This window comes from Falco biarmicus, chromosome 8, assembly GCF_023638135.1.
Source record: "Falco biarmicus isolate bFalBia1 chromosome 8, bFalBia1.pri, whole genome shotgun sequence".
Lineage (NCBI taxonomy): Eukaryota > Metazoa > Chordata > Aves > Falconiformes > Falconidae > Falco > Falco biarmicus.
In genome coordinates, this window is record NC_079295.1 from 31,192,313 (window position 1) to 31,207,038 (window position 14,726).

The following is a 14,726-nucleotide window of genomic DNA, read 5'->3' on the forward strand; positions in this document are numbered from 1 at the left end:
GTGCTCATCTCCACAGTTAAGCAAGAAGTCCCTCTAGAAGCAGCTGCACTTTGCAGTTCCTTGAACATTTTCTGAACCAGGCAACAGCACATTTATGGCACACAAAACCCCAGAGAATTAGCAAGTTACCTTTGCCTGGTCAGCCCGAGCAGAAAACAGTGTCAGCACGTGCACACCTGGGACCTCTGCAGAGTGAAACGCTTTTTACACAAGTGTGTGAGGAACAAGAGCATAGCAGTGACTCTGGCTAAGCCACCAGCCAACAGAACAGTCACCCTATGTTCTCCACAGTAGGGTACACTCTCAAAGACAAATCTTTTGCCTGCATAGTGAAAGGAATGGGCATCTTGAATGCAAGTGACTTCAGCCATCTTCCTGTCTCTTCTGACCACCTTCCCAATCCCAGGCCTTTCCAAGCCCACATCCTGGGAAAGGCTGTTTCCCAAGTATTGCCGAAAGCAGGGTTGAAAGACACTGGCTTTATCCAGCTATGGCATTCTGCCTCTGCCCTGGACAGTAGAGGCAGACCTTGACTGATCGCAAACAGGAGATTAAATTCTCATTGGGGAAAAAAAATCCCACGCCCTCTATTTGTATAAATACGTGAGCAGTTGCATGAAACGCAGATATTCAGTTAAACAGAAGAACCACTACCAAGAGCCAACACAGCTGAAAAATGGTTAATTCTTTTATCACCCATCATTAATTATAAATGTAAGATACAGCCCGCATCAGCAAGCTCTGAATGAAGAGCCTCTCCCATTTTCTTTCAAAACAGCGAGGACTAGAGACAAGTTACAGAATTAACTGAAGGTTCTGGCATGACTGTAGGTGTGTCATAGCATGGGCACTTGTGAGCACAAAGTCAAGAAAATCTTCAAAGGCAAAAAAGACTGTAGGTCCCCTCACGGCTAAACAGGAGGGGGACGATTTGTGAACCGATACCGTGCCTAGGAAAGACTGAAACAGTCTAGTCAAGACGAACCAAGCCAGGGCAGCAGAACCTCTAGAAGAAGCTCCACGTCAACAGTTTTTGAGTTGAGAAAAAACATGGCTACAGCCACCAACATTTTAAGTCTATTTTTGTTTTTTCAGGTTTGATCTTTTTCTTGGCTGCTTCTTTGGTCTCTGCACAGCATTCTTTACACTGGTAGGGGGCAGTCTGAGAGTTACTTCATTGTCCTCTGCATCATCATCCATCTGAGAACCTTTCCGGCGCTCAAGCACTGTTGGAGTACAGACCGGAGTAGGATCCTGAAGAGATCAGAAAAACACAATTCATTGCAAAGCATCTGCCAGAGAAAGCTGTCACAGCCTCTGTGGTACCACAGGGCACCTCAGTCCGGCTCTCCTTCAGAACTTCCACACATGAGGGAAAATAGTTTTATTTTTATAACTAGCTATTTTTGTAGACATTACTTCTTCAGACAAAAAAAAGTCATCTTCAAAAAAGTGTAAGTGAAAGGCAAATGTAATTAATTCATGTTTCCTAACATATCATTATGCAAATTTGCTTTCTAAACTTTGTATTTCCTGACTCAAAGCACCAGTAATGCCAAGACGAAAAGAATCAGGGGCAGGGACAGTGTATCTGAGACTGGCGTACAGAAATGCCACACTCAACCCACAGCAGAGCTGAAACGTTCCAGCTTCATTATCTCCTTAAGTTCTCAGAACTCAGTTGATTGAACGTATGACTTATCCTCTCTTCCTCACAACCAGCCCTGTCCCAGTTTACACAAGCAAATGCAGCAACACTAAAAAAACCAAAACCAAACTCACATCAGCGATGAAACAAAACAGAAATGTTAACACCTTACAGACTTTTCAGATTGTCAGTATCCCAGATCTCAGTCCTGATGACCTGAGCTTTCCTTTCATCCCACTGCTACTTTTAGCCAACATTAGTTTTCAAAATACTGGAATACCATGCCTGGAGGGCTCGAGGGAGGAGGGACAGCATAGCATGTAAACGGGGACAGACAGCACTAGACTGTATTAATGGTTCAACTTCCTTTCTTCAAAACAGCCTGGTATTATACGGTAGCACAGACCAACAGAAGGATGCCAGTAAGGAAGTCAGCTCGTGCCAGTTTAAAGCACAGGTGTAAGTGGTGTACAGGTGACTGCCCCCAGTACCCTGTGTTTCTCCAGCCTCTAGTTAGTCCTGAATAGCTGTCAGCAGACACACCACTGCCTGGACACACCTCCGGACAAGCACTGCTAGTTACAACACGCTGAGCGGAAGCCTTTGCTGTTAAATACTTTGTGCAAGAGAAAGAACTGAGAGGATACAACCAACCTCCCCCATTCAAGAATGTTAATCCATCTTAAAGAAGCTACTTCTGGCACAAAAATCTCTCAATCAAACAACATAAACGTTTTCAGGTGTTGAAATTAATACAAAGATACCAGTTGCAGACTTGAAACATCTGCCCCAGTGTGAATGGTGGAGCGTGGTGCTTGGCACCACTAGGACCATTGGGTCTTACCTGGCTGCTCAAAGAAACGTTTGGTTTTGATTGCTTGGATGTTTTAACTTTTTTTCTCTTTATGGAAAGATCCTGTGCAGCCTAGGAAGCAAAACAGATCAGGTGGATCACTACAAACTTCCCTGTTTGTATCTAGAGGTTTCTTTGCCTCATAACTACAAAAGCTTTGCATTAGTAAGATTACTTACAGCACTACAGAGGTGATCTTGTTTGAACAAAACCACCCAAAGTGATGTAAGAAAACCTGCTACTCTGCATTTAAGAAAAATACCATGTTAATCAGCATTGCTTAAAATTCAGGTACTTCACCCAAGCACTCTGCAAATGAGCAATGTCCTTTGTTAGCATAGGCAGGATCTATGGATGGACGGTCTAGTCTTGGGATCTACCCTGCCAAAGCCTCCCACAGGGTTTGGGCAAAAACTCTATCTTCAGTGACCTAGAGTCAAATATTAAAACCACAGACTATCCAACTGTTCATACTAACAGAAAAAAAAGAATGTCTTCCCTTTGCTCCAAAAGTAAACCCGCATATACATACAGGGCAAACCAGCAACAGCCCTACACTAATTTCCAGGAGCTTCTATACAGTTCTTAAAGCAAGTAGGCCTCCCTGGTGCTCCAGGTTCTTTTACCAGCTGCACAAAACCCACATGATTTTCACATATTTAGCACAATCTCAGGAACATGTTTAGTTCTAAACACTAAAACGAGTGTTTAGACAAAACACTCGTTGAAACAATGTCAAACTTACAAATCCTGGGAAGTCATAATCGAGCCCCTTTTCAGCCAGCCTCTTCCGTAAAAGTTTCTCCTTCCGTAGCAGCCGCTTTGTCATCCGTGCCTTCTGAACCAGTGAACGTATCTTATTGTACCGCCTGACTGCTGGCAGAGAAGGCTTCCGAAATATTTTGTTACTGTTTTTGAAGAGGTTTTCATGGACCCTTTCAGGAGATATGAACTGACCTGTATCACAAACACATGACACCAAGTTATAGCAGAGCTACCCTTCTCATGAAACATACACATAAAGAAAAGGAATAGAAAGCTCAGTCCCACATAAAGCCCTTTTGGGACACGACTTCATTAAAAACTCTCCAGACAGTCCAAAAAAATAACACATATAACTATGAATTTCTGTTGCAAGCTAGAGGACTTGCACTTCAGCTTATACTTACACTTTAGCAATCTTTCAGAAAACAGGTAATTGTTCATTGTGTCTGCAACAATTTTGGCCACATCATCGGACTCAAATTCTATAAATCCATAGCCTTTGCTATTTCCAGTCTGTGAGCAACGACAGAAAGAAATCTGAAACAATGCTTTGATACTTGAAGAACTACAGGAAAATTACATTACGCTTTCAAAGTTAGAGCCCTTTCTCAGCTAAACACAAATAATTTCTTGAAGTTTAGTGAAAACACGAAAAGCATCAGATTTAGTCCTAAATTGGTATGGCATATTCATAAATATATATTTGCATATGAAACAAACTGTGCACCAATACTTATTTAAAAAAAAAAAAAAAAGCTGCCCTGCATTACTGCTGTTCTGTTGTTACCAAGCTTATATAGCAACATTATAGTGCGTTTATAAATCCAGAAATGGTAGTTGTTAAATTTATTGAGCACAAAGCAACACGAACCCTAGGGCGGAGCGTTTTCCATGACATTTCACATTCCACCTTTAATTAGTCTATTCTGGCAACACTTCTCACATAAGTGTATTTAGTCGTGGAAAAAAAAAAGGTGCTACACTAACTGCTGCTGAAACTGCCTATTTGCAATTTCGGGACTCACGCCAGCAGCCCGACGCTCCTTCTGGAAGCATTATTCTGAAGACAGGGCGTTAAGCACGGTGCGCCCCTCTGCTCACTCGTGAAACCGCACCCAAGCTCCCCACGTGGCCCAGGCGGGGGGTGGGGGCGGGCAGGCCGCGGGGGGCTGCCGGGGGCACCTCACCGCCCCGGCAGCCCGGGCACGGAGGAGGCCTCAGAGGCTCCACGGGACTGTACGGCCCAGCCTAAGGCGGCCCGCAGCGCGCACCGCCGTGCCTCGGGCGCCCCCAGCGAGCGGAGGGGCGGCCCGGCACGTTCGGGGGCGGCCCGGTCCGGGCCCCCAGAGCGCCGCGGGGGCTGGGCGCGTTTTACCTTCTTACTCCTCGAGAGCCGGAGCCGCGTCACGGTGCCGAACTGCTGGAAGTACTGGTAGAGCTGCGGCTCGCAGAGCCACCGCGGGAGGTGCCCCACGTACACCACGCCCGGCGTCAGCTCCTCCTGCGGGGCACAAGCAGCCGCATCAGACCAGGCCGCGCCGGGCTGGGCCAGGCCAGGCCGCGCCGCCCCGGGCCCCGCTCACCTTGGCTGCCCGGTTCTTGCTGGCCCGCTGCACCTTCTGCTGTAACTCGCGCTGCAGCTGCGGCTCCAAGGCCAGGAACGATGCCGGTGCAGGCGCACCCGACCCCGCTGCCCCCTCCATGCCGCGCTCGCCGCCGCCGGAAGCGCGTCACTGCCCCGGCAGGCGGCGGTAAGGGCGCGCAGGCGCGGGGCGCGGTCGCCCAGCCACGGGGCCCGGCACCGCCACCACGTCAGCGGGGCCAGCGCGGCCCCCCGGGGCGGGCTCTGAGGCGCGGAGCCCCCCGCTGGGGCGAGCAGCTCCCCGCGGGCACCCGCCGGCGCCGCCAACCTCCCGGCTCCTCTGGCCGCTGCGGCGCGGCGCGGTCAGGCGCGGCACGGGCAGCCCCGCGCCGGCGGCGGCGAAGGCCACCTGCGGGCGCGAAAGGCCCCGGGGGCGGGAGGCGGTGGCACCATGTCGGTGAGCGACATGTTCATCGCGCTGCAGGGCGTCCTCACCGCCGACCAGGACATCCGCGAGGTGGGCGCGGGGCCGGGCCGGGCCGGGGGGGCGCGGGGCGGGGCAGTGCCGCGCCTGACGGCGGCCTGTGCCCGCAGGAGATCCGGAAGGTGGTGCAGGCGCTGGAGCAGACGGCCCGGGAGATCCTGACGCTGCTGCAGGGCGTGCACCAGGGAGACGGCTTCCAGGCCAGTGAGTCCCGCACGGCTGCCCGCCAGCCGCCGGCGGCGCCGCGCTCCGCTTCCCGGGGGGGCGGCGGTGGCGGCGGGCGGGTCCCCCCTCAGCGCCCTCACGGGCGCCCCTTTGCCGCGGGTCGGGGGGGAGGCGGGCGCGGTGCCCGGCGCGGGACGCTCGCAGGCCGCCGGTGGCAGGGGCTGCTATCCCCGGGGCGCTCGCAGGCCGCCGGTGGCAGGGGCTGCTATCCCCGGGGCGCTCGCAGGCCGCCGGTGGCAGGGGCTGCTATCCCCGGGGCGCGCTGCGTGGTCCCTCCCTCCCCTCCCCAGCCTGGCACATCGCTGTCCCGGCACAGGGGTGTTCTTTCCACAGGTGTTCGCTTCCTAGGTCGTCGAATTGGCCCGCAGGCTTTCCTCTAAGCGACGCGATGTAGAGCTTTACATTCTGCTAATTTTACCATTACCTGCTGGGCCTTTGTAGCCCTTTCCGCATCTCATCACCCCGTCTCCCAAAAAGACGTGATCCCCAGTGCCTTAGGGGGGGTGTTCAGGTTGAGGGGGGGAAGCTTTCGTCTGGTTTGTACGAGACTGACTCTGTGTGCATGTACGCATATATAAAAATCTGTTTAGTGTGGCGAAATATAAAGGGAATTTGCAAAGGCTGATAAAGCAGAACCTGTCCTCATACATTTGAGCAGCAGCTGGCATTGTTCGGCTGTTTTTGAGGTTTGGGTTGTAGCTAGCCTGGTTCCTTGCTTTCAGCCCAAATTTGTTTAAGATGTCAGACATGATGTGTCTGGGCTAAACAATTTCCTCTGGGCCATGAGAACAGCACTATAGAGCTAGATGTCAAATCTGCAGCTTCTGATCCCTTGTCCCCATTTTTCAACTTACTGGGGAAACTAGTGGAATAAACAGCTTTTTCCCTTAAATGTGCAACTTGAAAGCTATTTTTTTCAAGTCAATGAGTATCTCCTGAGAAGAAGCAACCAGTCTGACTTTCCTGAAGGGTCTTGAGAGGAATTTGGGTAAGGGAGAAATCTGCAGGCCACCCTCTGAAGGTGAATAGAAGACTAAATTTCATCAGGTGCTGTTTTATTCACCTGTAGAGCTGACTGGTTGTTACCAGCCTGATGCTGTTTGCCAGCACATTCATGCTAGAGCTGGAGGCCTGGGAATTCTCTGGCCTCTGAGAGGGTCAAGCAATGTACAACACCTGAGATTTGACCTTTGTGGACAAGTGCAGCTTCCATCTGCGTAGGAAATCTGGCAGTGCTAAAAAATAAAACTACTGATCGGTTAATTTACACGGCATGCACTCATTTTTCTAAGCTGAGTAAACCTGTGGGTGTTGTGACAGTTGTTTTGTCTGGATATCAACTTCAGGGGCTGCTTTCCCGCATTTAATGGTAGAGACCACTGTGCAGCTCAGTGTATTTTCACTTGATTTTTAATTCCTGGAGAGAGCTGATCCTGGAACTTGCAGAGTCTGAGAAAAGATTTGTAATAGTTAAAGTGGGAAAAAAAACCCCAAAACCCACAACAAAAAAACACACACACCCCCACACCAGTAAAAAAAACCCCAGACCTCAGCTTATAATTCTTGCTATGCTAATGAATATATGTATAATAGGTTAGGAATTAACTCATGATAGTAGTTCTGTCAGTTTGTCATCGATTACAAGCATAATAAAGTCAATAAACATTTAGATTAATAAAGGTTTACCGCAAAATAATACAATGCCGGGTAACAGAAGGATTGTTAGGGGGATAAATAGCACTTACCAGATGTCCTGTGTTCAGACTACATTTTTGTTTCGCAACGGTTGTGGTTCTGCCAGTGTAGTGCGCTTAAATGGCTGTTGGGCTTACTACCGCATCTTGTTCTTTGAGTCAGTATCACATTTTTTCTAAGAAACTAGAATATTTCTTCCTTGGTAGATGGATAAACAATGCCTCTTGTAACTATGAAAGGGAGGATTATTCATTGCAACAGAGTTCTGGCTAGACAGCCTTATATTTATTTGTTCCAAGATGTAAGTAAAATTATTAACACTATTAATAGACTATATTGAGCTATAAAAACATTACATTATAAATAAACTATATAAACTAGTAACTAATTAAAAAAGCAAAAATACTATTAATTATTACAAGGTCACAGGTGACATAGTAATTAATGATACTTAGTGACTGCAGCTGTATTGCTGTCGATGGTTTAGGCTGCTGCTGCCGCCACCAGAAGCTGTACTGCTTCTTGTGGCCTGGCCCTCATGCCAGTATAAGTGGAAGATGACTTTTTCTCCCACAGCCTGCTGGCTGATCCTTTGTAATTATTCTTGCATCATCAATTGAGGCAGAGTGATGAAAACTCGAGGAGACAACAGAGGGCTGGTGAAAACAGGGAAGGGATTTGCACCAGACTGAGCAATACATTCTACCAAAGAAAAGGCTGAGGGGCGCCACGAGCTCTGTTAGAACTACAGGCAGCTGGAAGTTCGATGGAGGGCTGTTTCCTGTCCTTGAATGCCAGTCAGTGGTATTTAAAATCTTATCTTGCACAATGTCTTTCCTTTGTTCTCTGGGAACTTAAAGTACCTCTTGGTTAAACCTGTTGAGTTTTTCATCTAACCTCTCCTACTGTGGGGCAGCCACCTACAACCGACAACAGCCGTGTCACAGTGCCAGCTCCTCTGTGTTCTCTCTCTGCGCTGAGCGTGAGACTGTTTAGCTGTGGGGTAAGCACTTTCAGCCCCAGCCTTTATTCAGTTCTAGGGAAAGGAAGGAAAACCAGCAAAGCCTTAGGCCAGCAGCCTCCCAAAGAGGGTTGGAGGATCTCTCTTTCAGCTTCCTCTGCTCCCTGTCCAAAGTGGAGTTTGAGAACTGCTCGGGAAGCTCTTCAGGGCAGTGTGTGCTGCAGCCTGCTGTCAGCTGATGTGAGTCTGAGTGACAGGTAGGGTCTTTGGAGGCTGAAAGTCAACTGAGTATGTCTTTGCTCTCAAAACACATTGTGTCAAGTTTAGCAAAACATCACTGGTGGTATCTGAGGAGGGACAAGGATAGTTTGAAGTTGGGAGGTTATATGTGTATTGTTGGGCGCTGTTGTCTGAAACTTTGCAGTAAAGATTTTTATTTTTTTTTTGCCACAGGTTCTTTTGACAGAAACCAAAATACAAATTATTCCTTACTTTGTCCCCAACTGCCACACGACAGATTACACAACTGAGGCAGGCACCATAGTTTGAGGATGGTGGTGTTGTGAACAAAGGGCAGTTGTCAGTGAACTTCACACATTTCTTTCATTCCAGCTGCCACATGGAGCACTTTCACCTTCTGCTTCCTGAAGCTTTTAATTTTAAATACCCTCCCTCTTTTTTTTTTTTTAACAGAAAATATGTCTTATTAATTGAAAGAAGTTTTTGTAACACACTGAAGTAACTCCTAGTAGGGCTTTTTTGATAAAAAGCATTCATTGCAGCTTTCAGATTTAGCTTCTATGCATCTTGTTGAAGTAATCCTAACTTCTGTACTCAAGATGCAGGAGAGCCTGTCGGGTTGATCTTCTGCCTTCCTTGGGCCACGACCAGGATTTCTGAGAAGGCTGCAGTTAAGAAATGCTGGTTTGATGAGTTCTGTGGGCGCTGGTGCTGTGGGCGCAGTGTGGCTGTAACTCGCGTTAGTGAACAGGAGGTGGCAGTGGGTGGTGCAAAACAAGAGACCGTTTCTCCGCAGAAGGGTAACGTACATTGGACCGGCTGCAATCCCTTTTCTTCAAATACATCATTTGAAAGCAGGAAATGCAGTCTCCTCAAGGGATGTTTTGCCTCATCTAACCTAACTGATCAATAAGAAGAAAGTACCGTAAGATTTTAAAATGGAGAAAGAAAAGTTGCTTTTCCTTTGACTGTACAAGTCCGTTCCTAGTGTTTTCTTCTGTCAGTGTCCATTACAGAATGGGTTCTTCATCCATGACATAAGTTTTACAGCAGCAGTAATTAGTCATGATTAGCAGTGATTCTTAAATAACACTGGGGCGTTTTGGCCCAAGTTTGGAACTAAGGACGAGAGCAGATTAGACAGCCCAGGCCTCGGGACTATTTCTCCTCTACCTGTGTGACTTGTGGTGCAGCAATGAGTGTTTCTTAGATAGTCTGCTGACATTTGGGATCAATCTTGGACAAGAAAAGGTTGTAAGTAGCGCTGTCTACGCTAGAATACTGTTTATAAACCCCTGTTCTCTGTCAAGTACTGAATGTTGCACTGTTTCTTTTTCAGTACCAAAGAAATGTCAGAAGGCTCGTGAACACTTCAGTACAGTGAGAACGCAGCTGGAATCTCTGAAGACCAAGTTTCCTGCTGATCAGTATTACAGGTGTGCAGGATCACACACAGCTAGACATGGATATGGGAGCTGCCTGGGCATATTTGGCATCATTACTGAGGAAGAATGATTTAAAGACTTATGGGCCAAATGCCTCTTTCTGTTTGAAAAGTAAATCATGGTAGAGAGGTGTGAGGTTTTTACCAGCATAGATAAAAAAAATAAATGGAGCGTTTGAGCAAAAGCGTAATTTTTCACTAAAAATATCCAGTATTAAATTCTTTTTCAATAAGCTTTTTAAAAAAAGAAAGCAAAGTTTAAGAAATCAGCGTTCTATTGGAGCCACCCTTGTTTCTGGGAGCAGAGCATTTGCTACTCCATTAATTTCAGTGAAGTTGCTAGGTTTGGGGCATTTCTGAAAACAGAGCTCTAAATCTGTCATGAAATGGCTGTTTGGCATTGCAGACACTAAATGAAGTTGTCACCTTTGTGTTTTGTTGTTGCCAGGAGGGGACGATGTCTAGCAACATTCCAAAGAATAAGAATCTTGTCAGCTCAAATCTGCTGAGGGAAGATGGGAGGGAAAGCCCTGATTGTCTTGTGGGTGGGACAACCTGAAAAACTCCATGAACTTGAGTAGGTGTGTGAGAGGTGCAAGCAAATACTAATGTCCAGTGTAGTATCCTGGGGGGTGAAGTTATGGAGTACCGAAGAGGTGACTTGAAGCTGGTGGTGTTTTGATAAGCAAAAAATACTGTGAAGTGCAATGCATAAAGGTGGAAAATGTAATGTATACATAATGTATGCTTGTTGCCTGGCTCTCCAGTAATAGATGTTACTTACTTACACTTTGCCTTGGTGTGTTCTTCAACAGATTTCATGAGCACTGGAGGTTTGTGCTTCAGCGGTTGGTGTTTCTGGCAGCATTTGTAGTCTACTTGGAGTCAGAAACGTTAGTGACCCGAGAAGCTGTTGCAGAAATACTTGGGAGTAAGTTAATATTGTAACTGAAGAGAAATGTGACTGTTTCAGACACTGTAGCTTTCAGAGGTATAGAGAAACAGCAGAACTTCATTTCTTACCAAGAAATAGGTTACAAAATCTGGTATTTGTTTTCATTATATGAACAACAAATTCTTTTAGAAGGTGGAAATCAGCAAATCTAATGTGAACAAAAGTACTTATTCATTAATGTTTTTCATCAGTGAAGATTATTCATTCAAATTGCGTAAATCTACCAAAAGAATAATACAAAAATGAGAGCTTATTTTCCCCACTTTTTGTTTTTGGTGTTTAAGAAGTGTGGAAAACAGATTAAATTCTCATGCTGTAAGAGAATTGTGTCCTCACAGAGCAAAGAATTTGAAAAAAATTAGGAAAATATTTTTCTAAAGATGACTACAAATCCTTCTCCTGTATATTGATGTAAATTCAGTTATGCTGTTGGATCAATTGTAACCTGTTGCACATCCAGTTGAGGATGCACAAGATGCTAAATCAAAATGCTGAGAAGAGGCAGTAATCACATCACATACAGGAAAAGGCTGACTTTTATTTTGTAATAATATTTCATAAATTTGATATTTCATATTAGCTCCAGTAAACAAATGCAATTTTAACTCACTGGATTTTGCTCATGTGCAGTACCACCTGAGTACCACTCTGTTTTTCATCTTAGTTGAAGCTGAGCGAGAGCGGGGCTTTCACCTGGACATTGAAGACTATCTTTCTGGTGTATTAACACTCGCCAGTGAGCTGGTAAGGAAGATATTAGTGCATATATTTGGGTTAAAACTGACCTGAAAAAAAAGTGTTTTCTGACTTTCCCAAGTTGTTCCTGGAAGTTACGATACATGCCTTAATCTGAACTTCTAGCAAACTGCCTCTCTGTGTGCCAGAGTTGTTCCTTGCTGATATTTTAAGATTTAACTATCACTTGGTTAAAAATCCAGGATTATGGTCAACAAAAAGGTAGATCTAAGTATAAGTAGCCTGACTGCGTGGAACAAAACGGCTTCATTTGGTAAAGTAACTGATGAGAATAGTGACATGATTGGGGTGGGTTCCTCTGCTGATACTCTCCTGTGTGCTTCCTCTCATTCCTTCTCGCTTCCGCTCTTCCCTTTTTAGTCCAGACTGGCAGTGAACAGTGTCACAGCTGGTGACTATTCTCGCCCTCTCCGCATCTCCACTTTTATCAACGAGCTGGATTCTGGCTTCCGTCTCCTCAACCTGAAGAATGACTCTCTGAGGAAACGTTACGATGGCCTGAAATACGATGTCAAGAAAATTGAGGAAGTGGTTTACGATTTGTCCATCAGAGGACTCAATAAGGAGGCAACGGTTGCTGTGGGTGGAGAGAAATGAAGGATGCTCATTTTAACAGCATCATTGATTACCTCAGATGGTTGCCAATTTAGGAAGCGTGTTAGTGAAACCTTCCTACAGTAGTTTAGAAGAACTGCAGCTGAAAGCTGCTCTCTATTTTCTTACAAAAGGTGTTGTACGGGTGTTAGATCTCAAAATGTTTTGTTAAATCATGTCTAGATTAGGGGAGGAGGCTCTCTGTTTCCAGTGGAATTCCTCTGTTAAAACACATGGTGCCATTCAGTGCGCAGCAGCAATAGTAGTCACTGACTCCCATGAGGTGGAATTCTCTGTAGTTCTGTAGCGTTGCTTCACTGCTCTGGCAGCAATGTGCTTCAGCTGTCTCTGCTCACACACCTTTAAAGATGTGTGCTCACTGCAGATACATGTGATGTTTTAAAAACCACAGTGTGTAAATAGGTATACATTTTTTTAAGACACTGATCGTTATTTTTTTGCCTTTTTGTTTCTTAAAATGGCTTCTGTTAACATATGCCCCCCTTTACTGAGAAATTAGTGAAAATATTCCTGAGAATGTCTCCATTGGAACTAGTGTATTGCACCCGGGCACATCTCTCTCTCTCTTTCTGTCTTGTTGTTTTCCTTCCCTCCAAGGTTTCTGTTACCAGGGGGAGCAAGTTTTTCTCAAACATCTGCTTTCACTGGCTGGTATTTGTTTTACTGACATAAGTAAATGCTGAGTTTTAATATAGTCATTTGCCTTGAGAACTCAGTGTAACCAGTTTTTTTTTTTTTAACTACACGGTTTCCAAATAGAGAAGTGCTAACTGATAAACTGCAGGTAGAGCCTGAGTAGCCATACTGCATCTGTGCTCTGGGGTTAAAAAAAAAACCAAAACCCACACCAAAACTATAGCTCATGTTGTAAAATGTTTGTATCTTCAGAAAATGGGAAAGTACTACCTTCAGGTACTTTGCATGTAAGATGTCTGCAAACACCAACCACCCCTTTCGTTTGTGGAAATGGACAGACTCATACCTCCCAGTCTGTGTGGTCTCTTGTCCTAAATGACTGAGTTTTGCCATTCTTCTCCTTCTGCTGGTGTGGGAGGGTTAAGGAGAAAAACTGACTTCTTTAGGAGGACAAGTATTTCCAGAGGATGAACGCGGATAGTCATGGTTATGTGGGGTCTGTTAGTGTTTCTTTTTTTTTTTCTTTTCTTTTTTTTTTTTTTTTTTTTGTGTAGCAAAATTTACCAGTGTTTCAGTTAGGGTTTGGTTTTTTTTATTGGAAGAAAATGGTTTCTTTGTTATTTTGGCCAATAAAAGCTGTTCTTTGATTTTGGCCATTTGTTAACTGCCTGTTGTCTGGTTATGTGTTGTTACTTGCTTTCCTTCCTGGGAGCCTACTCTGAAATACTAGAATTCAAGTTCAGACAATAACAGAATTCCTCGCTTTGGCTATGCGCTGTCCAATGGTGTGCTCTTACCCACTCACTGGTGAGTGGAGCCTAAGTCAAGCCACAGATTTTATGTTTTAATTTTGAGCAGCTTCAAGTAAAACAGGAGAGGTATGGAGGAGTTTGTTGTTACCAAATCCAAGATGTGGCACGGTTCACCTTCTGAGCATCTCAGTCTTTCATGTTCGTCCTCACCCTTTGTATCTTACGTCACATAACATAGGTAGATGGTAATATTCCTCTTTCACAACTGAAGAAAATGAGGGTGTAACTTCTGAGCCCCATGGCAATGACAGCTTTCAAAGTAGTTCTTTGTTCTTGCCCTGTGCCACTGTTTGCTGCTTTCTTGCTTTAACCCTGGGGAGGTGGGAGGAAGGAAGGACCTTAAGCCAGTTCTACTGCCAAAACCAGATATTTAGGGTGAAACAACATCCTAAGGCTCCGAGACAGAGCCGTGCAGACCAAGGTCACGCAGGAAATCTGGGAGCGGGGTATTAGAGAAAGGCTTCCTGAGCAGCAGTCTGGTGTGTCTCGGGTTGGAGGACTCCTGGCATGTGGACAGGGACATGAGGCCACGTGGCAGGGTAGGTTTCTGGTTGCAGGGCAGGTGTTTGCTAAGGCTTTGCACTGGCTTAAGTCCCAGATGCTGTGGTTGCTTTTGGTCATGCAACAGGTCTGCTTCCTGACCTTCCTGACGTGGGATCCCATGTGCCTGATGCGGCTTTTCAGCAGATCCTAATCTGCCAGCTCTTGCATCCTGGGAGGTTTCCAAGAGCTGGCGGAGATACAGCAGTGCTGTGCCACAGGCACAGAGGTTCAGATACTGTGGGAGGGACAACTGGAAGGGCAAGTATCTTGGGGCTTCCAAAGTCTGCAGGGTGTGGTGTCCTTTTGTGCAAGGCTCTGTGAAGAGCAAGCGCCTCAGAAAGAGATGCTGCAGTGTTGTGTTCCTGGAGGGTGTTTAGCAGACACCTCGTTCTTTCTGGTTCCTGGCTCTTGGGAGAGCCTAGCATCTTCCTCTGGAAAAGCATCATTTGCAAGAGCTAGTGCATGCCCAAGCCAGGTCTGTGGAAGGGAAGCTTCTGCACAGAGGTAGCCTG

At 46.1% G+C, this 14,726-nt stretch overlaps 2 protein-coding genes across 3 annotated transcripts; one reads left to right on the forward strand and one right to left on the reverse strand.

Annotated features, from left to right (window-relative positions):
- Positions 1 to 675: 675 nt before the first annotated feature.
- On the reverse strand, positions 676 to 4,976 carry NIFK (nucleolar protein interacting with the FHA domain of MKI67). The gene is given in 7 exon segments (XM_056348669.1): positions 676 to 1,101; positions 1,104 to 1,254; positions 2,493 to 2,573; positions 3,247 to 3,458; positions 3,671 to 3,779; positions 4,642 to 4,767; positions 4,850 to 4,976. Coding segments are annotated over 7 exon segments (846 nt in total). The 5' UTR covers positions 4,970 to 4,976; the 3' UTR covers positions 676 to 1,054.
- TSN (translin) lies at positions 4,930 to 13,511 on the forward strand. 2 transcript variants are annotated; one of them, XM_056348668.1, is made up of 6 exons: positions 5,166 to 5,365; positions 5,443 to 5,536; positions 9,793 to 9,889; positions 10,713 to 10,828; positions 11,517 to 11,596; positions 11,969 to 13,511. In XM_056348668.1, exons 1-6 carry the CDS (start codon positions 5,300 to 5,302, stop codon positions 12,203 to 12,205), a joined length of 690 nt encoding a protein of 229 aa, XP_056204643.1. In that variant the 5' UTR covers positions 5,166 to 5,299; the 3' UTR covers positions 12,206 to 13,511. The 2 variants fall into 2 exon arrangements, with proteins under 2 accessions (XP_056204642.1, XP_056204643.1); XM_056348667.1 differs by lacking the exon at positions 5,443 to 5,536 and having other exon boundaries at positions 4,930 to 5,365.
- Positions 13,512 to 14,726: the final 1,215 nt, after the last annotated feature.

Coding starts and splice junctions, on each gene's coding strand:
- TSN (XM_056348667.1), top strand. CDS start 4,930: ATGCCGGTGCAGGCGCACCCGACCCCGCTGCCCCCTCCATGCCGCGCT. Junction 9,890..10,712: donor CCTGCTGATCAGTATTACAG/GTGTGCAGGATC, acceptor GTTCTTCAACAG/ATTTCATGAGCACTGGAGGT. Junction 11,597..11,968: donor TAACACTCGCCAGTGAGCTG/GTAAGGAAGATA, acceptor TTCCCTTTTTAG/TCCAGACTGGCAGTGAACAG.